This window comes from Ciconia boyciana, chromosome 7, assembly GCF_034638445.1.
Source record: "Ciconia boyciana chromosome 7, ASM3463844v1, whole genome shotgun sequence".
Lineage (NCBI taxonomy): Eukaryota > Metazoa > Chordata > Aves > Ciconiiformes > Ciconiidae > Ciconia > Ciconia boyciana.
In genome coordinates, this window is record NC_132940.1 from 11553848 (window position 1) to 11576032 (window position 22185).

At 39.2% G+C, this 22185-nt stretch overlaps 1 protein-coding gene across 1 annotated transcript in view; it reads left to right on the plus strand.

Annotated features, from left to right (window-relative positions):
- TESK2 (testis associated actin remodelling kinase 2) overlaps positions 1-22185 on the plus strand; it is an 86187-nt gene that overhangs the window by 36466 nt on the left and 27536 nt on the right. Inside the window, exon 4 of the mRNA XM_072866751.1 lies at positions 2961-3009. Within this exon, the coding sequence (XP_072722852.1) occupies positions 2961-3009 (49 nt within the window). The remainder of the gene's footprint in view (positions 1-2960; positions 3010-22185) is intronic.

Sequence of the window (22185 nt, forward strand, 5' to 3'; positions counted from 1 at the left end):
ATCACTGACATTTGTTAGAAAGCATTTTGTGGTGGAAATGTGCTGTGCTGTATTTAGTAGGGTGGACTCAAATAGCATCCTTCATATTTGCAGCTTCTGGGGAAACTTTTCCAACCACTAGATATGATTTTGGAAGTGCTTCAGCTTTCCTGATAAGGCCAGATACACTGTCTGGAAAATAAACCTCCATAAATCTGCAAATGGTCTCCTGTTTTGTGGATCACTGGTTCATTGAAGCTTCTTCCGACTAGAAATGCTTATAGGAAGTGTAACCTTTGGCTGACAAGACATTCTGCTGAAGTTCACCTACAAGCACATTTTGGCTCTGGAGACAGTGCGTCTAGCCAACAGGAATAATCTCAGCTTCCTATCCACAGAACTTGGAATCTCATTTGGGGCAATCTCAGAAATTTAAATCTTATGTTAAGCCTTGCTTGGTAATTGTATTTCCTGGTAGCAGCTGCATGTATTATCTTTTAGTGAAAATGCTTTCCAACAGTGTTTTGTAGCAGTACTTGGCTTAACCAAGAGGCTTATTATTGCTTGATACAGCAGCTAAGACGAAGTTTTCCAGGAATTTGGATCACTAGAGGTCTATTCTATCAATCTATTTTCCAGAGTCTGAAAGCTGAGATTCTTGACACAAAGTTTAAATGGTTTCAGTATGTTGCTTGTAAACTCATTAATTCTGTCTTTATCAGTGTATCTGGTTTCTCTTTTCCTGGGTAATAACTTCTAAATATGTGGGGTTTATAAATGTATCTTTCTGTCCAGCTTTTTTCCATGAGATCATGATATTGAGCTTTGTTTTTAATTTCTGATTTAAAGTTAGAAATGTATGTCTGTTTCCCAGTAGAAAGCCTAAATGTTTAAGAATTTTTGAACTCTTACTCTTGGTGTCTTTTCTGCCTTAAGTGTAGGTTCGCAAAGGTAATGAATATGTTTCCATTGAGACTTCCCTTGACCAAAACAGGTTGGCAGAAAAAGTTAAGTTCTACCAGTTTTTGGGTGACAGTGATGTTTTTCTTGTTTGGTAAAGATGAGACAAGAAATTTTAATTTTGCCAAAATTTTGATAAATTCTTAATTGCATGCATATTTTAGAATTAAGTCAAATACAATGAATTCCTAATTTTAAAGTAATGTATACACCTTTACAAAGGAAGAGTTGATATATAGGTGAAAACATTATTATTTTTAATTACTTAGCCTCAATTTTTTTTGAATGAAAATACTGCAGTATTGGGTTAACCTGTGTCATTAGCGTGTTTCATAAAAGAGAAAATAATACTTTCAAAAATTGTCTACTAGTGGAACTGATATCTTGGATTTTTTTTCCATTTTTGCTTGTGAATAAAGCTATTAACAGCATGCCCAATAGCTCTGGAGATTTTCAGAATGCATTAGGGAAGAAACAGATTTCTGCTCTGGAGGAGTCTGGATTTCTTAGTCTCAGGAAGCTTAATTTGTCAAGTTGTTTACAAAAGTGTTCATATGTAATTCCTGTATGAAGTGAAACTCAGGAACAGCAATGTTTTGAGTGGATGGTATATATAAAAGAACCCTTCTTCCCTTTCCCCTGAATACCTGCTTGTGCCCTATTGTTCTTCATTAAACAAGAGGAATTGGACTTTCGCTGTCTCTCAAATTAAAATTTGCATATTTAATTCAGGGAATATTATTTGAGGTGAGACCAGGCAATAGACGTTCAAGTACAAGTCCTGCTTCTTTGGTTATAAAAACAGATTTCCACAGCTCAGCTTATGCAAAGGACCTTACCTATATTATTTTTCTTTGGCTGCTTGTAATTTACCAGTCAGCTGTTGGACAAGAGAACAGTGAGGATCATTCATTTCTTCAAAAGAAGCTTAGCTGAACTAGGACTACATGTGTCTTGCATCATTTTGCTTTTAAATTCAGAAGTGTTTGAGGATATAAAAGGTCCTTTTCCTTCAAATTGTTCTCCACAAGATTCCCCTGTCACATTTAATGAAATCATGCCATTTCTACCCCTTGCTTGCAAAGTGGAAATTTCTGAACATTGTGGAAATGACAGACAATGTGGTTTTGCTTGTTGAGACCAAAATCTAAATGATAAAACTGAAAATTAATTAATCTAAAAAGAACCAATACTTTAACTGTGCAGGGAGGGCTCTGAAGTGCATATTATTTAAGTTTTACTGAACTTTCTCATGGGACATGTTTACCGTTAATATTAATTTGCATTTTGTCACTTTTAAGTTCGGCTTGTAGGGTGGTAAAAATGAGCTTTCAGTTGTTCCTTGTATGTTAAATGTATGGCACATTCTCTATCGCTTTCCAGAAAAATCAACGGTGACAGTCATTACTATTAACAGCAGGAGTCTGAACCTTGTGCAGCGTAGGTAACTTTTGTGGAATGTGTGTATACTGGGTACTATTGAAGCTTGGAAATAGGTGTTGGAAATAGGGGGTTGCGAAGGGGAAGTATACTGCACATATGTGCCCTCATATTCCTGAGTGGTTAGAAATGGGATAGGAAGAAACATCTTTATGCTTAAGCAGCAAAATGCAAAGGGAAGTAATTTTCTATTTATGCAGACCAACAGTGGATTACTTGGCTTAAACTTCCTTAAAACAGAACTCTGAGACTGTTCCTTGCTGCATAAATCATAATATGCTGGCCTTTGCTTATAGTCAAATTAGTAACTTTCCATCCTGAGTTTGAGCTGTCTCCTGTGGTCTCTTGGAACTGCTAATTTAGATTATATTGTAGCGTAGATGCATCGTTTTGTTTTGTGCTGAGATGTTTAAATAATCAACCTTGAGATATGCAGTATCTGTGAGGCTGAATTTTTTCTTGTTCTTTTTCCTTCTTTCTTGGCATATCCAGTACTTCTTATTATCTTAGTTTCTTTAAAGAAAAAAAAAAAGAGGGGGGGAAAAAAGCCCAAACCACTTTTCTTTTCTTGTTTCTTGTAGGTTTATGGGTGTCTGTGTGCATCAAGGACAGCTGCACGCACTTACTGAGGTAAGACTATTTCATTGATATACATACTCAATATGAAACAGTTCTCAGGCCAGATTCTGCAAACTGCTGTTCACCTTGAGCGATAGTTTCTTTTATGGTGACTAGTGAGTTAATCACATGCTACTTGCTATGCAGTGGGAAGTCTGCAGAATCAGGCCTCAGAACTGTACTTCACTCATAGCCCTTTTATGTCTTTTCTCATCAGAAGCGCTTATTAGGATGAAAAAAAAAAATCACAGTAGGAACATAAAATTTCACTGATAATCTGAATGAGAGATGTGGATTACTGTTGAGCTGCCCCTAAATATTTTTTTTTCAGTGACATTGCATTGTATTTAAGTCTTATTTATACTCTGGTTGTGTGTGTTTCACAGGTGAATGAGGGACGTTTCAGCTGGGTGATATTAGTGTATTCAGTCCCTACCACTTTCTTACTTGGAATAACATCAAGATTACAGCTTAATCTGGGTCCCATAGAAAGGAATTATTCCATTGCCCCTATACCCTGGCCAAGATGTAGGTATCAAATGAGAAACTGAAGTTTCCGTTCATGTGAGTCTTCCCACCAGGTTTTACTGGGTGGTATGTTTAATCCCCCTGTAAACTGCTCAGGAAAAACAACAAGGGACTATTCTCTTGTTAGGAGTAGCGTTGCCTGTTTTGAGTCAAAATCAATAAAATGTTTTTCCTGCTGTTTTAGTTTGAGTACAGATTGAGAGGAAACTCATGTTTTGTAAAGTTAATGTTTCTTATTTACTTCTATTTTGTAGGAACTGCTCAATTAAAAGATTAACCCTTTCCCACCCCCAAAGACAAGTATGTTATTAATTAGCAATTAAAACAGGTTCCTGGTATGCTTGCCAAGAGCTACTGTAAAATGAGAAGATTGGATAGCTGTATGCCAATTATCAGCATACATGTGGCCATCACTTCCTGTAACTTTAATATGCAACTCTGAAGCAAAGATGCACATGTGTGGGCAGTGAATTTCTTCACCTTCTGGGGTGACAATTCTGCAATTCTAGTTCTAGCTCCTATTAGAGTGATGCACACGAGTTCACAGTGGCCCTATTTCTAATGTAAGAGCAAAGGTAAAGACACTTCCAGAAATTTCAAGATACAGCACGTGTGAGGGGTCCTTTGATATGAGAGGGACAGTTTATTTGATCTTTTCCTCCCGCTCCCTCTGTGCTCAGTAGAGGAAACATTTCTAAGATTTGGTGTTAGAGGGCTGGTCAAGTCCTTCAGGCAGGCTTTGCCAGCATTATTGCCAATTTCTTTTGGACCTCTGATCAGTTAAAACAGGGAGGTTTCAGGCCCTTCCACTCACTAAACATGTCCTAGAGAACATGGAGCTTCATAACACTTCGTTGTACTAAATCTTGGCAGATATTCCTTAGTGTGGTTTTTTGTTGGTTGGTTGGTTTTTCCCCCCCCTTCATCCCATTTGCTTGTCATTTAAACATCCCTCCCCACCCAGAAAGCCAAAAAAATGAAACCAGCACAGATGCTTCCTCATGGAGAGCTAACTTTGTAGCTGCTTGCTTTGTTCAGCTATTTTTGAATTCCTGGCAAGCAAGTAAATCTAAGAAAGACTTCAAAGAGTAACTTTTTATAGTTATAATTCAGAATAACAGAAGAGATTCCTGAAACATCTTGAGACCAAAGAAGAAAAGTTTTAGACTGAAGAAGGTTGCTGCAAAATTTTGAGAAACATAATGGCTTTAGTGACATATTATAAAAGTACATGTAGTGATCACTGCTTTTCTTATGTGGACGAAGGTGGACATTTAATGCCTTCAATAGGAAAAAACACGACTGAAGGCCATCATAAGTTGATGTTGTAGGGAATCCACACACAATTTTGTCCAATACAGTAGTTGTTCTTTGGTTTTACAGAGCTTTTAAAAGTTAAGAGCTGTGTATGTTCCAAGTGGGTGGAATTAGTTGTGTTTTCTGGCAACAGTAGTTGCATTTTTCATCTTGAAGTGTGTGCAGAGTAATAGTTGAGTTCTGAAGACTTCTGGAGGTTAGAGAAGGGGGCTGAAATGGTTAGCTGAAGGAATTATTAGTAAGATGGACATGGTGAATCACCACTTCAAATATAGCCCAGGAGGATAAACAAATCAGCCACTGTCTGCTGGCTTTTTTCAGCTCGTGGTCCAAAACGGTGGTCTCCTAGCTTCCAGTGCTCAAGTTAATTGATACTAGCCTGATGCTACTAGCACTCAGAGAACTTCTGCCAGGGTTTCACTTCTTTGGAGATGAAACTGTTGATTCAGAGGCCCATTGCTCAACAGGTGTCTGAGTCACTACAAGGAGAATCCTCTCTCACTAGCCTATGCTGGATCTATTCTGTAAGGAGCTTAATTATCCCTTCTTGTGTTTTGAGAGTATAGTTGATGATATGCCTAAGTAAAAGGGATACAGCATCACTTGGAGCTTATGTCTGAGGGCATGATGGGAAATCATGTTTATTTGTATGTATATGTTTCCATGACAGAAGAAGTTAAGAACTCGCGGCAAATGTTCAGTGAATGGATTTAGATGACTTGTGCTTAATAGCCTCCTGTGCTATTAACAGGCAGAGCAACAACCACAAATGGTGTTAGAGGAGCCTTGAGGATTTTATAAGCCTGTTAAGGGGCTACATTAGTAATATACAGCACTTTGTTATTGGAAGGCAGGGTCTGAAGCGTTACAGACTTCTTTTCTTGCATGTTTAAACATACGGGAGGCTAAACACAGTGGATCATGCAGAGCAGGTTTTTTTGCTTGAGAAAGGTGTTGATGGTATGTGGGCCTTGGGTTTTTCCCTTTTGGCAGCTTTTTACATTGTTTTAATTGTCCTCTCTCAAGTGGCTTTTGTTTTTAAAACTGTTGGGCAAGAAGCAGTTTCTGTTTGTTTTGGTTTGTTTTTTTCAAAATAAGAATGGAATTGTTTAATTATAGACTGCACTAGGACTTTGGCCTTGTTCTGAATCCACAGTCTTATCAGTTTTGAAAATCCAATATTGTTTTCGAAGTTCTACTCAAGCCAGAAGCTATGGCATATGCCTCTTCTGAAGTAGTTCAGTATCTATCCTTAGAGTCACAGGGACATCTATCCTTGCAAGCACATAGTTAAGAAACATTTAAGGAAAGTGAAGTAGATGCTTTAATAGGTGTACCACTCGGATGAGTTGGCAGGTGTTAGACTGCCTCACTAACTTTGAGCTGATGGGTACAGATTTGCTGTGCTCATTTTCTGTATGAACCAGGAACTGGGTATTCCTTTCTCAGTATTCAGCTCTGATCTGTAGCTAGTGGGTTGTTTCTGTAGCTACAAGAATCTGCAGGGCTTCCTGCTGTACTTGCATGCCTCTCCAACTTAATTTCAGCCTCTCCTTCAAGCCTCTCTCTGTTTTCCGGCCACCTTCCTAATCTGACAACTCTCTATTCACTTCAATTTCTTAATTTCCTGGCACACAGCATCCTCAGACTTGGAGAAACTTGCATAGTAGTACAGGCTCTGGTGTCAGTTAGCATGAGATGCTGCTGAGCATTCAGAGACCAGATCTGAGCCACTGCCAGGGGGTTAGCAGACAGCATACACTCCAGGGGACATGAAGCTATGAGCCAGTTAGCATGGAGTAGCCAGGCTTAATAGCAATAGCATATGATCTGATTCCATACACATTTACCATGGAATGGATGCATGAGCAAAGCACCCATTTTAGATGGGAGGCAAACAAATTTATTTGTGTGTTGCAGGTTCTATAGGCCTCTGCTATTACACTGAAGCAGATAACATAGCATACAGTCTAGCATGTAAAAGCCACTTAATACCTTTTTGCGAATCTTAAATTATTTGTTGAACTCTGTTAGGCAGGTTTATCTGAATTTCTAAGAGAGAGGTCAGGGTAAAATCTTGTTATAATTAGATGTGTATATATATGCACAGAACAAGTCATACATCTTGATAATTCCTTCTTGAAGGAAATGAAAACCCTGACAGCTGTGCATATAGAAGATGAGGAAGGGAGAGTTATTATGTGTTGATTGGGATATCTTGAAATTGAAGTGCTTTGCAAACAATAGCTAATTGTTACACAGAAGTTTTATGGCTATTAATTCATACTGGATCATAGTAAAAAAGTGCACAAATGCTCTGCTGCCACAATCTGAAGCTGTAGCTTTACTTGCTCAGTGTGGGATCTGACATGCATCGGAGCTTTCTCAGGCAGGGAGCAGGGCCGTGGCAGTATGATAGGAACACATGATCTGTGATGGAGCAGTGGACAGTATTGTTTTAGCCAGCAGCTGGATCTGCTGTCTGCCTGACATGCCTCTCCTGCAGTCTTTCAGTCTTCCTCCTTGCTGGTGTACTACCTAGTCAGTCCTTCTGATTCTATCCCAAGTATCTGGTGTGGTATTAGATGTTTCACGGGTCTAAGTATGTTTGGGCAGCCTGGGTTTGAAGGTGCTGTATACGTGGCATTGGAACAATGGTGAGATAACTAAGGGGCGAGCCAGCCTTTCTGTGCATCTAGCTCTTCCTGTGCATCCCGTTTGGTGAGTTCTCCTTGGTGAGTTCTCCTTATCAGCTGCTTCACGTACTGCACTTTACAGGTGTTGCGTGCAGAGGTGCATGAAAGTGCCTTGAAGTCTAAAATGTTTCCTGCATGCTCAGTGGTGTTGTCTGTGACAATGCATGCTAGCAATGTATAGTATGGACAACAGAGTTTAATGCAGATGTATGTGGCAAAAAGTGCTGTAAGAAAAATATCTTGACTGCTGCTTTAGCTTTTTTTTTTAAGAGAATCCACAGAATTCTTTGAACTTGTGCACATTTTCAGTTCAATTAATTTTTTTATAGCTGTGTCATAAACCCCAGGAAAAAATTTACTATGGAAATCCTTCCAGACATGTTAATTTTTATCTTTGGCAAGATAATTGCTATTGGACAATTTTAACGTGTTGCACCGTAATAGCTTACTGAATTTGACACTGCTGTTTTTACCATCAACCACAATTCATTGTTTTGAGACAAGAATGCTGTTATGTAGCAGTTTGGAAAAGATTTTTTTTTCTTTTTTCCCCTTCCTTGCATAGTGTATCCCTTTTGTACTCCTAAAGCTCATCTTAATGAAACAGCCTGTGGCTTTTGAAGAGAGAGGGGTTTTTTTTCAATAAGTTCCTCTGTGATAACGGAAAACTTTCCTTTTCTGCTTTTCCTCCCAACAGCAATAATTTAAGTAAACTATAAATGCAATTAGTGGAGTTTCAGACCTTTGGAGACCTTCCTATTTTTAATATTCTTTTACTTTTGGAGATAGCACTGACTGGGAAGAAAAAAATATTAAAAGCTTAAAATTCTCAGAATTGTTACAATTGTGCTGAATTACCCTTTTATAAGGAAGGGAAAGTAAGTTCTTTAAGTGAGAAGGTCCTTCTGATATACAACTTTCACAAGCAGAATCTATAATTAAAAATGTTTAATTTTCCTTCTCTCTTTTTTCCTCCCCTCAGTTCTTAGGCATCTTTCTCTGGAGAGTCTTTGATCCTGGAATGGAGAAAAACAGGCAGACATCACTTAGGTCTCCTCTTCTAAACCTTTATGCTATAGCAAAAATTGTAGGCATACATTGCCTTCCAGATGGCAACTGTTTTAAAAAGCCCAGGAACACCATTCCTTGCCTGCTCCCTCCTTCCCCCATCTCCTGTAACACTTGCTAATCCCTAGGGTTATTCCATGAGTGTGATTCATATTGTTTGAGTAACTTTAGTTTTATGCCTGTAGCACTGCAAATACTTAACTCAGCTTTGGTGATCACACTAGGCTAGCCTGTCAACCCTAGAGAACGTAGTGTTTTTAGAACTGTAGTTCCTATTATCAGTCATTCTGCAAATATTCCATATGGCAAAGGAATTGCTCCCAGTTTAGGTATTGCCTGTTTACCAGCTGAGGTTTAGTTCCTGGGTAAGATGGCTCTCTGGTGGTTGTCCCTCAAAAAAGAGAAAAGCTGCAGTGCTAAGTTGATTAGCCTGAGCTTGGAGACAACTGAAGAGAAGATGAAAGTGTTAAAGGTGGCACCAAGTAGAAAATTAAAAGAAATCAAGGGACTCTCAACTTCATCCTATTAGAAAATGTTACTCATCTGCTGGATGCTGCTGTCCAATTTCTAGCAAAAAATCAATTGGAGAATTATTAGGCAAGCCATTTCCTTAATGTAAGATTAGAGGTTTAGGTATTACCTAATGTGTACAGAGAAGCCATACTGATTAGAGACTTCCAGATCAGTTTGTATCCTTAATATCTTGTGCTTTTCATTAGCTACCCTTGCTTATTGAAATCTTCCTCAGGCACTTTCGTAGTCTTTCTGACTGTAGTATTGAAAAAAGAAAACTCAAGAGGATGAGCAAAAAAGCAGAGGGATGGGGAAACTCTATAGAGATGTTTTGGTCCTCTGTCTCTCCTCAGATTTGGTCCCTAACTCTGGTCCAATTTGGTCTCATTTGCATACATAAAACATCTTATTTAAGTGTATCAGATGTCTCAGTTATGTCAAGTTATTTACTTTATGGTCTTGTGGAATTAGCAACTGCTGTGACTTTCTGGAGAAATTAAGTGAGCAACTGTGCAAACTTTCTCTTGGATGTTTTTGCTGACAGCTCTGAGAATATACCTGTTCATTCTAAACATCTTTGTTTTAGGGAAATGAGTCTGGATACAGAGTAGTGTAAAAAAGATGGAATTTACTTTGAAGCAACTTTAAAAAAAGATTAGCATGCTATGATGACAAAGGATATCTTTCAGATGACTTTCAGCAGCCGGCAGCTGGCATTTTTAAATGCCTTCTGGCTCTAGGATGCTGCAGAAGGACTGTTGCTTAAACTTTGTAAGAACTCTAAGTATGTGTAAAATTCTGCAGATTAAATTGATCCTTATGATCTCTCAGCCAATGAATAGCATGGCCTGTGGATTAATACTGTAATAAATCTCTACTTGCATGCTTTATTCTTTTTGTCCTTAGTTCAGATATTTTTAGTAGCATTCGTTACAGCTACAGCTTCATTTTATGCACTTCCATGGGAACAGGCAGAAGAGGAGTTATTACAGTGGTGCTGTACTGGTGCCAGTGCTGGAAAGTGCAACGTGTAGAGGCAATCTGGGCCTTTGCAGGTATAAAACCCAAGTACCAGAAGTGTAAGTTTAGCCTTATGGAAAGTATGTCAGAGGCGTCAGGTCCTCTGCTAACCTGTGGTTACATTCTACCCCTCCTGGTATGGATTTGGGTATTAGAACTGAATATATTTATTTCCAGGAAGGTATGCTTTGATGAAAAGAATGGGTATGTGGTATAAAACTAGAGTACCTATTGCTATTATTTGCTTGCCCCTTTTGCTGCTTTCATTGTAGGACTGGAAGTCCAGCCAGCACACATCTGTGTTATTTCCTCTGTTAATTTGGTTGTTTGGGTTCATTAGCTTTTCCCTTACAGGAGTCATTAAGAGTCAGGCCTTGCATATACTTCCTTCGAGGTCAAGAGAAAACTATTCATCTGGACCCCAGGGATTTGACCTCTAGAGAATGGTAACCTTATCTGATGCAGCAGTAGTTGCACTGCCCCTTAATGACTGGGGACTGTGTGAGAAGTTCAGGGTATGACCTGAGGAGAAGAGTGTAAGGGTCATGGCAGCAGAAGTAGGGTTTAAAATTGAGCAGGAAATAACTCAGGTGTTAGGAAGACTAGGCTAGTCTGTAATGTAAAGGTGAGAAGTCATTCCATTTCATTGCAACTGGGTTTTTTTGGTACTAAAATAGAATGAGTGCATCACAGAAGATGTCTGTTAGGACTGTTCACTGTCTGCATAGTGCTTTATGTTTCTGTTCTTGAGAAAAAGCACTTATCTCACCACAGAAAAATTGTTGCAAGCTAATAGATGCTTTGAAATATCTAGTTAATTCTGTTATCCTTTTTTAAAATATATAGAACTGTGCAGTGTTTTACTTTTTACTTTGGGAAATAGAGTTAAGGTGAATTTACAAGACGCAAAACCTGTGCTACTGTGTGCCTGCTTACTGGCACATATGAATATTGGCTCTTTTTGGGTTAAAAACAAAAACCAACTGAACATGTACAGAAAGACAAGTCTATTGCCCATGCTTTCAACTTCATTGTGTGTGAATACCAGGGCTAAGTTACGAAGAACTGAAAGTATCACCTTCGTTGTTGCGTACAGCAGCTATCTTGACATAGGGAATAGGGACTTTTCTTAGAGCCAAAAAGTTAGGAAGTTTCTGTTTATATTCCAAGATGAATGTGTTTATAACATGGCAAACCAAGTCTCTAGCATTAAATTTTAAAGATCCTTTGAAGTCCTAAGCCTTGGGATGTGCTTCAGATTTCTTGTATCAAAGTATCGTTTTTAGCTTTTGCTTAAATTATTGTGACATTAAAAAGAAGAGATATCTATAAATTTGAATATTAGGTACTTGTATGTGTGTATGTATCTGAAATAAGTTATTTCAACAGCTTTGTCCAGGACCACATGTAGACCTTGTGCTTTTTCTTGATCCTGTGTAGCTGCAAAATGATTCCTAGTACATCTTTGATCGTTTTGAAATGCAGTTATAATATTTTTTTTATAAACTTGTTTAAGTGCAAACACTTGCCTTCATCTCTTGATTGTTCATGATAGAATTTTAAAAATACTTGTCAACAGTTGAGCCATATTTGGTCTTAGTTTTGCACTCTTCACAGCATATGGACTGTCAGTTTCAGTTTTGCTGTAACAGTTCACTTAGGTTCTCAGTTTAATTTATAAAAAGTGGCTGAATGCACTCTCAGCAAATGTAGATTGATGCTTGATGACCAGCTCTACCTCATCCTTTCTCTGTGCTATACAAGGCATCATATTGTTTCATCTTCAGAGCGATGTCCTTTTTTCCCATGGATTTATTCTCTTTAGAGGAGTACAACACCTCTCTCTTCAACTTGAGAGATCCACATATGAAAGGCTTAATATATCTGACACTTCCCAGCTTGCAGAATTGAAGAGATTCTTGTCGAGAAGCATGGATCCTTGTCGAGAAGCATGGGTAGCTCTAGAAGCAACCATGCCCTGATGCAATATTAACTGGAGAGTGCTACACTAACCAACTCTATTGGTTTGGGGGGAGGAGTGTCTGCCCTAACTATATTTTTTAAAGGGTGCATGAAAAAGGAAAAACAATAAAAATCCCATTTCCAGTAATGATTCAGTCTAGATTATTAACTCTAGGAAGACTGAGTGAGGGTTAGAAGGATGTGAGCACCATCATCCTGTTTTATCAGCTAAAGACGTCTCATTTTTGTTGAAATAACGCTGAAGGCACTTGTACTGAGCCTAGATGATTGGTTATTCCAATAGCTGAAGAGCTGCAGACTCTGGTACCCATCACTGTACCTTGTACATGGGAATTGAGTTAGGCTGATTAAAGGTAGAAGTAAACCTGACTCATCTGTATGCACCAGTGGATGTAAAATTAAATCTAAACATGGCACATGTAATAAGTAAATTAGACTGTTCAAAGTAAGTAGAGTTTAAAAAGCTTGTAGAAAAGGTAGGGTAGTGTTGGTATTTGGAAAATGTTACACTGTTTAAACCTTATGCTGTAACTTTAAGGCTTCATTAATTATTTTGTAAGACAAAAAAAGCAGTGTGTCTAAGACAGTGAAGTTATTTCACAGAAGTTAAGACAAAGTATATATTCTTTATGTTGTTTATATTATTTTCCTTGGGAACCAAATATTTTTGTGAATTAGTTAAAAGGAAAAAAAACTTCAGTCCCAAACACAGCTTGATGTGCTGCACATACCAAAAAAGTCCATTTAAAATCACACAAGGGGGCCTGGCTTTCAATGACAGGAGGCAGGAAATTTAGTGTCCTGTCTGAAATTCCATCTCCAGTTGATACTCTTGCAGCCTGATGTTGTGGCATATGTAGTGTCCTTGACCCTTTAGTTCTTTCTCCAGCAAAAATGATACAGGCCTCCACAGGAGTTTCAGCTAAGTCTGTCTGATTTGTAGCTTTGCAATTTTGAGTGCTTAAATATCAAAAGTCAGGTTCTTGGAAAGCATGTAAAAGACCTTATTTAAGTTAGATGATCTTTCCATTTTTTTCCTACATCTAATGGCTATTTACTTTTTCATGAATGACAGCTAACCATCTTGTCTGATTGTAGTGATCAAAGACCTAGGGTTTCCAGAAAAACATTAAACAATAGAGGATTTTTTTAAACTTAGTTTTTGAGTTGGTTATACAAAGTTAGCCCAACAAGAATGCAGGGGCCCCTGTGGCATAGCTTCAGTTTGATAGGAAGTTAAATGCTGCTGTACCTGCTTGCAACACTTGTTCTGAGGACAGGAGGAAGCTTTAATTACTGAATTTGTGTGTGTTTTCCTGTGGCTTATGCCTGATATGATTTGACCAATTCCCCCAAAATGCATCTTTTCAAAGAGAGTGATTTCCTATCATGTACATGCACAGAATTTGAATAAGTGAGAGGTTCAAGTGGGTCCTTGCTTTACAGAAAGGTGGAATTGCTTCTCAAAAAGCTGCAGTAAAAAGCTCAGTTGTGGGAAACAGAAAGCTGACAAAAATGTTGGCTTATGGAGGGTGCAAGCTGGCCTTAGAGGCGGTGTCTCAGGAGGGAAGTGCTGGCAGATCAGTTAAAGGCAGATCAGTGCTGCAGGTTGGTGGTGACCAGGTAAATTAACACATTTGGGACAACTCTACAGAGAAAGTCTCTCCTTTTACCAAAAGCAGACAAGCAATGAAAGTTGTGTAAGCACTGCATTGTGCTGAAGGCACAGGGAAACTGCTAGATGCATTTGCAATATGTGGTTAGGTGAGAAGAAGGGTGGGTTCGCACAGAGAAGAAAGTTCAGGCGTAAAAAGTACTATAATCAGAGACACTAAAGAAATCCTCATGCAAAGACAGAAGCCAAGACTTTGAAAATATGAGTCTAACTTCAGGTGCACAGTCTATATTTATGCATGCAGGTGCTAGATCAGAAGTGATGAGCAACCAGTTATTTCAGTGAGAACTTCTGGATGTACAAGCTTTTGAATTCTAGTCTTTTTCTTAAATGCCTGTGTATGAGCTCGAGAGCTCATGGTTAAACCTCCTTTTCTCCTCCCCCCTTCTCTCTCTCTTTTGCGCTCTCTTTCTCGCTCTCTTGTGCATGCTCCCCCCCGCCCTCCCTTTCTTTTTTCCTTTCAGCTACACAGGCTGTATGTTGGATTTAATTATTTTTTTTCCCCCTGTCGTAGGAGGATGATTGACTTGTTTCATCACTTTAGAGCCTGTAATAGTGCACAAGGAACCTTTGTTATTTATTATTTTAATTGAGATAAATGCTTCTAAATATGTTGTGTTCTGAGGAAGGCTTGCTAAATATCTTGCTGGTGGTAACCTCTTCTTCCATCTTAGAATGTTTCAAGGATAGAAGAAAGATAAGAGGCAGATAAATGTTGAACCATAAACAGCAAGCTCCATTGTCTCATTCCTTCTCTCCCTTCCCTGCATGTGTGTGGCACACACGTGTGGGTGGGTGGGTGTGTTGTGTGAGTTTTTTTGGGCGAGGGATTTTTAGTATCAGTGTTTTGACACTCATCGTAAGCCTACTGGACCATTTGCCATTGTCTCAAGCAAAAAAGAAAATCATTCTTGAACTGCAACCCCTGCAATTCTTTTATTGTTGCTTTCTGATATCCTGGAAGTATGTCTAGGTTAGTAAGAGTGAGAAGATGCAAGCTTCTCAACTATTATGGTATGAGGGGGAGAAGAACTGAATACTGCCTTGAGGACTAGATTTTCCTGTTACTTGTGTGAATGAAGAGATGCAGTCTAAATAGATACTGTGATGCTGGCCCTTAACTTTTTGTCTGGGATTTTTTTCTTATATATTTTCCAGTAAATTCAGTTTGTTTTTAGTGCTTTCTCTTCCTTCCCCCCCACCCCGCTTCACCCTGGACCCCAGGAAACATATTCTTGAATTAACAAGCGTTTTGTAGTTTCACTTCCTCATTTCACTTTACTTATCGGCCATCCAAACCATTCAGAAACTGAGTTGTACAAGAAAATTCCTTTAATGTTTGCTTTGGCACACCACTATTAATAAGAGATCTTGGTGCATTCTATAATTGCCAATAAAGTGTTTGAGCACCCTCAAATGTAAATGGACATTGCGGCACAGCTGGAGTGTTGAGGCTTGGAAAAGCACTCTGAAACAGCTCAAAACCAGTATTCCTTGTGCAGAATTTAAACAAAGTTTGTACTATGAGAGGTGTTTGTGTGCTATAACTTTTGCACTCAGTAGATCCTTGTAGCTGTTTTACAGACTTCAAAAAATGAAGCAAACAGGTTATTTATCTGGAATCTTGCAGGCATATAATCTGTGGGCCGCTACTGCTGGTATCTGTGGGGAAGGTGAGAAAGACCTTATTTAAATAAGGCTCCTTATCAGGGGCTACAGCTTGCTTCTAGGCAGAACGGAGTGTATAGTATGTTCAAAATGCTGTCATTATGGATAGAGCCTTCTGCTCCTAACAGAAGTGTTATTGTAGAGATGCTGTTTCTCTTGCCTGTGTCAGCAACAAGGTACTTTCTCTTCTGTGCCTGTGTGCTAATTTATGCCATTGCTAGCTTGCCATATCCCAGATTTTTATCTGCACTGAAACTAGGCTCTACTTAGAATCCAAATGGTTGTGACTTCAGATTATAAATGCAGGTTTTTTGTTAGGCCTCCTTTGTTTTCTGTTTTTTCTGCTAATATAATTACAGGAAAAATGGTTATCAAGGTCAGTTTGTATAGATATACTGGGAGTGTTTTCCAGTTCCAACAAAATACTAATTTCCTGAAGTATTGCAAACCCTTCATACATATGGGTTGCAATAGTGCATTGTTGCCATGTGCCTGCAGTTGAAGCCTTACTTACAGTATTCTGTTTCTAGCAGCAGGCAAGCAAGTGAACATTAAATCTTGATTGAATGGAATGACAGAAAAGGGATAAATTCAGCATGTTGACCATAAGAGCTGTTGGATGTAGAGAATTAAAGGAAGACAAATCTTACCATACTCTTTTCCATGCCAGCACTTAAATGTTTGGAATGCAACAAATGGTTTTCATTACAGCTCCTTCCTGAGTTAACGCATGTTAATTCTTGTTTGTCCTTATAAAATAAGCCATGCCTGTACATGCCTTTTTAGAAGGAGGAGCCAGTGAATCAATGCCACAACTGACACGGAAGAAGAAACAGAGGTAGATCTGTTGTGTTTCTTGGCTTTTGGTCCTGAGTTCTGATGAGTAACCATGCCATGGCAATAGCATGAGGACGCTTGCCCTCTCCTCTATGAATAGCTGACACTTTTTAAAGCAAGATTATTTTAATCCTGTAATGGTTAATGCTTTTAAAGAATTTTTTATTAAAGAACTGAATTGTTTCTATTGGTTGAAAAGCAGAAGAGAAATTGACTTTGTTACAGACTGTTTTTTCCTTTGGTTTTCAGCAACTGAGGAGCAGGAAAGAAAAAAGTGGCCTTTAGAGGAAGACTTTTGGCTTTTCTTCTGTCCTTTCAATCAGGCTATTTTTCCTAGCCACTTGAGTCCTTCTGGTGTCTCATGAAAAAGTTTGAGTTTTGTTCTGAAATGTACTTGCTTCACCTGCATGTTCTGACTCTTTCAGTACTTGTGGTTTGCTTCCTGGCAACATTAGTTCACCTGCTGTCCAAAAATATACTCGTACAGCCCAAATTAAACATCCAACTTGTTCTGTTCTAATGTTTAATTTATTTTGTTTGGTGCAATCAATGTGTTGGATATTTAATGGAAATGGAAGGTTACTGCTCAGAGGTACTTGGGTGAGGTGATTTTGTAGATTTTTAAACTGGTTGGGATTTTTTTTTTTTTTTTTTTTTAACCCAAGTGGAGGTCTATGAACTAACTTCAAAAACAATTCAATTTAATCTGGTAGTCAGTCTCAGTGTATCAACTTGTAGCATCTCATATTGTAGTTTTGAACATACTGATACTGTCTTTCTCTTCCAGTTCTGCACAGTTGAAGCTAATGAAAACAGTTGGGGGAAATGAGGAAATTTCCAGTCCTCCCACTGTAGCTAATTTTGTGAGTTGTGGCAGAAGGGTATATTGGCTTGTTGTCTTGCAGCCAGAAGCCTTCAAAGTAGTCACTTAGGGAGTGCTGAGTGTGACAGATGACTGTTAAACATACGAGAACTGAAGACTGGGTTGTGTCCTCCTTGAAATGGGTGGTTTAAAATTTTTTTTTAACTTCTGCAGAAAGCTGAGTGAGTGGAAAAGATCTCGGCTTTCCTTTATTAGGCAAGAGAGTTACCTTCTTACTTCCAGCATTAGAAATGATACAAGTATGCAAGCTCTGTCTCCTTTTGACACTGCTTCAATGCATTTGTCGCCAATGTTTGCAATGTTGTTATTTTGCTTTCCAGGTCTCCCTTTAGAGTCCAACTACGTAGTCTGGCTTTTGCTCTGACATCTCTCTTCCTTCCACACTGAAGGTGCTACAGCCGCAATTCTAGTTTTTCTTTCCTCCTGCTTCTTGGCTTGCTGTCTTCATTGGGCTTCTCCAGTATATTTATTCAGTGCTATCTCAGTTGCTTGTCTTGTAGTGTTCTGGATCCCCAGAGCTCATATTCTTTACTTACCTCATTTGGTCTGTCATCCTAAATGCACTCTCCCCACCTACTTTTCTAACCACTTAATGCGTTGCCTTTGGCAACATTTGGGCTCCCATATAGGGCTGTCTTGTGGTTATTTGTTGCTTTTTAAATGGCAAGTAGTGACATTTAAAGCTGAGTAAATAGCAGGCCAACTTTTTTCTGGCTTTCCTGTGCAGTATCTGGTGGCTTATTTATATTAGACCTACATATTTGAAACAGCATTGGTTTTCAAAGTAGCATTGAAAACTCTTTGCAATTCCCTTCAGTCTTTCCCCTCAGACTTAGCAATATTTGGAGTCTTTGTTTTTGAGCGATAATTGCTGGAATCATGTGAATCTGATGCGCCTTTTCTTTAAAATTTCTCATGTTGGTGTGTTCAGACCTTTACTTTGAATTTTGAAGGCTAAAATCTGACAGCTGAAGTTCAGTATTAGTCTCTTGAAACGAAGCATGTAATGCTATGTGTAAGTACCATTATATGCTGAATTTCATTCTGTTCATCATTTCATATGCTTGAGTCTGATAACGTGACTGCAGGTGTCTTGCAAGGAAGCAGTCCTGTTATCCTATTCTTAAGTTAAAATAGCATGTTTCCCTGTGCCCTCACTGTTGTGTGGGAAAGGGTTACATACTGCTACTTTTGCATTTCATACCATTAAGCCTCCTCAACGCTCTTTGATCCAGAAAGCACCTATGTTTGGCTGAGCTTCTGGGTAACCTGTCCTTCAAAGAAGCTACTGCCCTCTTTCCTCATAAGGTTCGGGAGAGGTGTGACAAATGCAGTTTTGCGTAACTGCTCTAGCAACAAAAGCATGAGCTCTTACCATGGATAAATTTGTAGGAAAAGAATATTTTTGTGAGCTAAAACGGTCTTTTAAACCAGTGTTCAATTTGCTGTGTTAAGTTGCAGTAAATGCAAAAATAAACAACCTAGAGCAGTTACTTTTAGACTCTAGCAACCAGATAAATTGACTGTTGGTGTCCTGTTGCATGACAAAAAGCTAGCAGTAGGAATAATGGGTACCTGTTTCATTGCAACCTGATGATACAGAGTTTGAAAAGGTCTGAACACTGCTCCATTTAGCTGTGAGGTCTCTTTATGAAATGTAGTGACCTTTGCTTTCGTTGTCGTAGCCTGATCAGATCTCTGCTCCAATTGCTTGTACACTTACGCAATGGCTGTTGTTGTAGTAGAATAATACTTTGAGATGATGTGTGTGCTGTAGCCTTACTGTACCAGCACTGAAATGTTTCAGGGACAAAACAAAATCCAGTATTCTCTTTGGGAGAGGTGCACTTACTATCCTTTAGGATATTCTTACCACACAGAGCTGGTTTGTGCTAGTAAGAGATTGAGAACAAGTATTTTTATTTCAGTTGTATTGGCAATTAGGAAATTATGTACATAATTTTGTGTCTGTTCCGAAAAGGCATTGTTGAAGGGCTCTGAAAAAATGGGCCATCAGGCTGGCTGTTTGCATTATCAGCCTGAATGACCAGAAGAATTGGATTACTTACGTGACACTGAGGGAGCACTGAACTCTGTGTGGTGCTTGCCTTAGGGACAATTCAGGACTCTGCATGCAAATATTACCTGCTGGCCAGCTAAAATCCGAGCTCAACTAGAGTCTTAAAGATGTCTATAGGAAAATCTTAGTTCAGTTGTTCACTTGATTATTAGCCTGCTGTGCTTCATAGAAGTATGCTAGAAATTAGAGCCAAAACCAGAACTTGCATCTCTAATAAATGAAGTCTGCACACTTGCCAGGTGGCAGTTTCGGATAGGAGGCCTAGTGGGTTTTGTATATCTGTTAGAGTCAGGTTTGATTCTTGCTCTTGCAGCTCATGCATGCTGTGTCCTCTGTGTGTGTCAATTTTTACCTAGCCCATGCTAGAATCCAGTCCTTGCAGTTAAGGTGGGTGAATGACCCTGCAAGCCAATTTGACTGGAAGGGTGCTGGGGGAATAGATATATTAGATGCACGTAACTAATATGGCAGCAATGGATCAAATCAGAAGGCTACTTTATTGAAAAGGAAAGCACGTGCATGCTCAAAATAGTAGCTAACTATTGTCACATTTCAGTACGTATGTCAATACTCTTATGGGTTGCTTGTTTTATTTTATTAGCATTTCTGGAGCAATTACTGTCATGGTATGGCACAGTTTAACCCAAACCAAAATAGAAAGCCAGGCCAGTGATTCCCTTCCCCCTTGCATTCTTTTGCCAATGAATTAAAGTATGGTAGTGTGATCTGGATGGTCTATTATTGCCCAGTCAGAAAGGTGAAATGGTTTGAGATGATTGATAAGTGACACTTTATAATTGGGTTATTGAGCTAGGTGCTTTAGTGCCTTCTGTTCCAGGTTGGTCAATACTGTTCTGATTTGAACGTAACTAGATGAGAAGTGCTACTCGCACTGTTCCAAGGAGGCTGGGAATATATATGAAGTTAATGTAGAAATCTTATTCGGCATTTTTTCCTTAAGCATGCTAGAAACTTGTGATTTAAAAAAAAAAAAATCGAATTATATTGAGCAATGGTTTTTTTTTTTTTCTTGAGTGCTCTACAAGGTCATCTAGCTCCCTTAGGGCTTCAAATAAAAGCAATGAGAAAGAAAGATCAAAGTTGGAAAAGCTCAAAGTAGCATTGTTTCCAACATTAAGTCAGGTTGGCTGCAGCTCTGTCTAGTTGAGTCTTGAAAATCTCCAAGGATGGAGATTGCATAGCCTCTGAGTGACCTGTTCCAGAACTGCTCCGCTCTCCTGACACATGAACTCCTAGCATAAGGGACAGGTTGTTTTGGATCTCTGGCTTGCACCAGCCTGCAATTTCTAGTTTCCAGTGTAGGCATCTGACCAACTCCTCCCCGGCTCCCCCCAGATGCAGTGCCTGGGCTATAGCAGTCCTAAACATTCGATTTTTATCATTGGTGTGTTAAGTCTTGTTTGCCTTGATTTTTTGGAAAGGGGCCAGCAGGCATTTTATTTTGCAAAATGATATGCACTAAGCACAAACTTCTGAGTAATTAAATTATCTTGACGTCAGCACAAAAGAGAATAGTTTGATAGAACATTATACTACTTAAGAACAGGACAGTGTATTTTAAAATGTCAGTCAGATTAGTCTCTGGAGTTCAAGAGCTTTCCTTGCCTAATTGTAAAATAGAAATACTTTTTGCCTGTTTGGTCTAAAAATAGTCAATACGAGGAAGCATTCTGTTTCTCTCTACCTTATTTTGAAATCCTTTCCTGTATATCATTGCACTCTTTCTCCTGCTGTTAGTTTAATGCAAAAGATATGGAACAGCATCTTGAAGTAGTCATAAGAACATGAAATTCTTAAATATTGGAGCATTTCCTAGACCCAGGCACCTTCTGTGGGGTTGCCTCCTTTGATATGAGAAGGTAGTTGATATCTAAAATCTGGTCCAGATTGGAGCTAATTAATCATCTTTGAAGAACATTTGAGTACAAAGAAGTAACTCTTGTACTCACCCTTTGCCTTGATTGTTGCTCAAGGACAAAAGGTGGCACAGCACCATGATCAGGCCAAAGGTTCATATTTAAAAGGAGACAAGAAAATGCTGAGGGTGAGAATGCTTCGTGCCCGCTGTGTCCATGCGCGGCACGTGTACTTCCCAGCTTGTCCAACAGTCGACAGACCTTCTCCTCGAGAGAGAGGGGAGACAGAGGGGTCACATCCTGGACTGCCAGTGAAGTTGCCCCTGTGCATGGGTTGGGATGAACCCAGTTCCCGCGGAATGTGCAGTGTAGCTGAGGGGAGCAGTGGAGCCCCACGCTGCTTTGTGACAGTTCAAATTGGTTTGTGCCTCATCTGCCCAAACAATTTAGCCTCGTTAAGCAAGTTTCACAAGTAACTATTTATCTGCTGAAAAAGGTTTTCAAAATTAACTGGTGAGCTCAGAAAAAGACAGGGCCTAACTGTAAGGAAGAAGCTGTTTTTTGTAGACTGTTCAGGAGGTGAGCCATGACCCCCAGACTTAGTAGTAGAGTCTGGCTTATGTGTGTCCTTTCTTTGCTACAGCATAGTCTGAGGAGATCAGCTACATCCACACTGCATGGTGCGTGGTTCACATTTGCCTTGTGCCCCAGGCTCCAAGACACAAAGAAGCCCAACAAAATACAAGCAAGTTCAAAGTTTCTGAAATAACAAGAGCTGCAATTATGATTTTTATTTTAACGTGATAATGGTGGCACATTTTGTCTGGGTGAATGACACAGGAAAGTGCAAAGTTTCTTGAGAGAGAGTTGGAGAGCTGTCTGGCACAGAGGAGCAAAGTTGGTGCAGCCTGCCGCAGCGTTACATGCTTGGACCAGGCTTGGGAGCAAATTATCCTGTCTGCTTCACTTGGATTGTCTTGAGAAGTCACTGCATTGCTGCCAGGTTTTCCTTCCCAAGTGAGCTAGTCTTTCTGCTTTGTTGC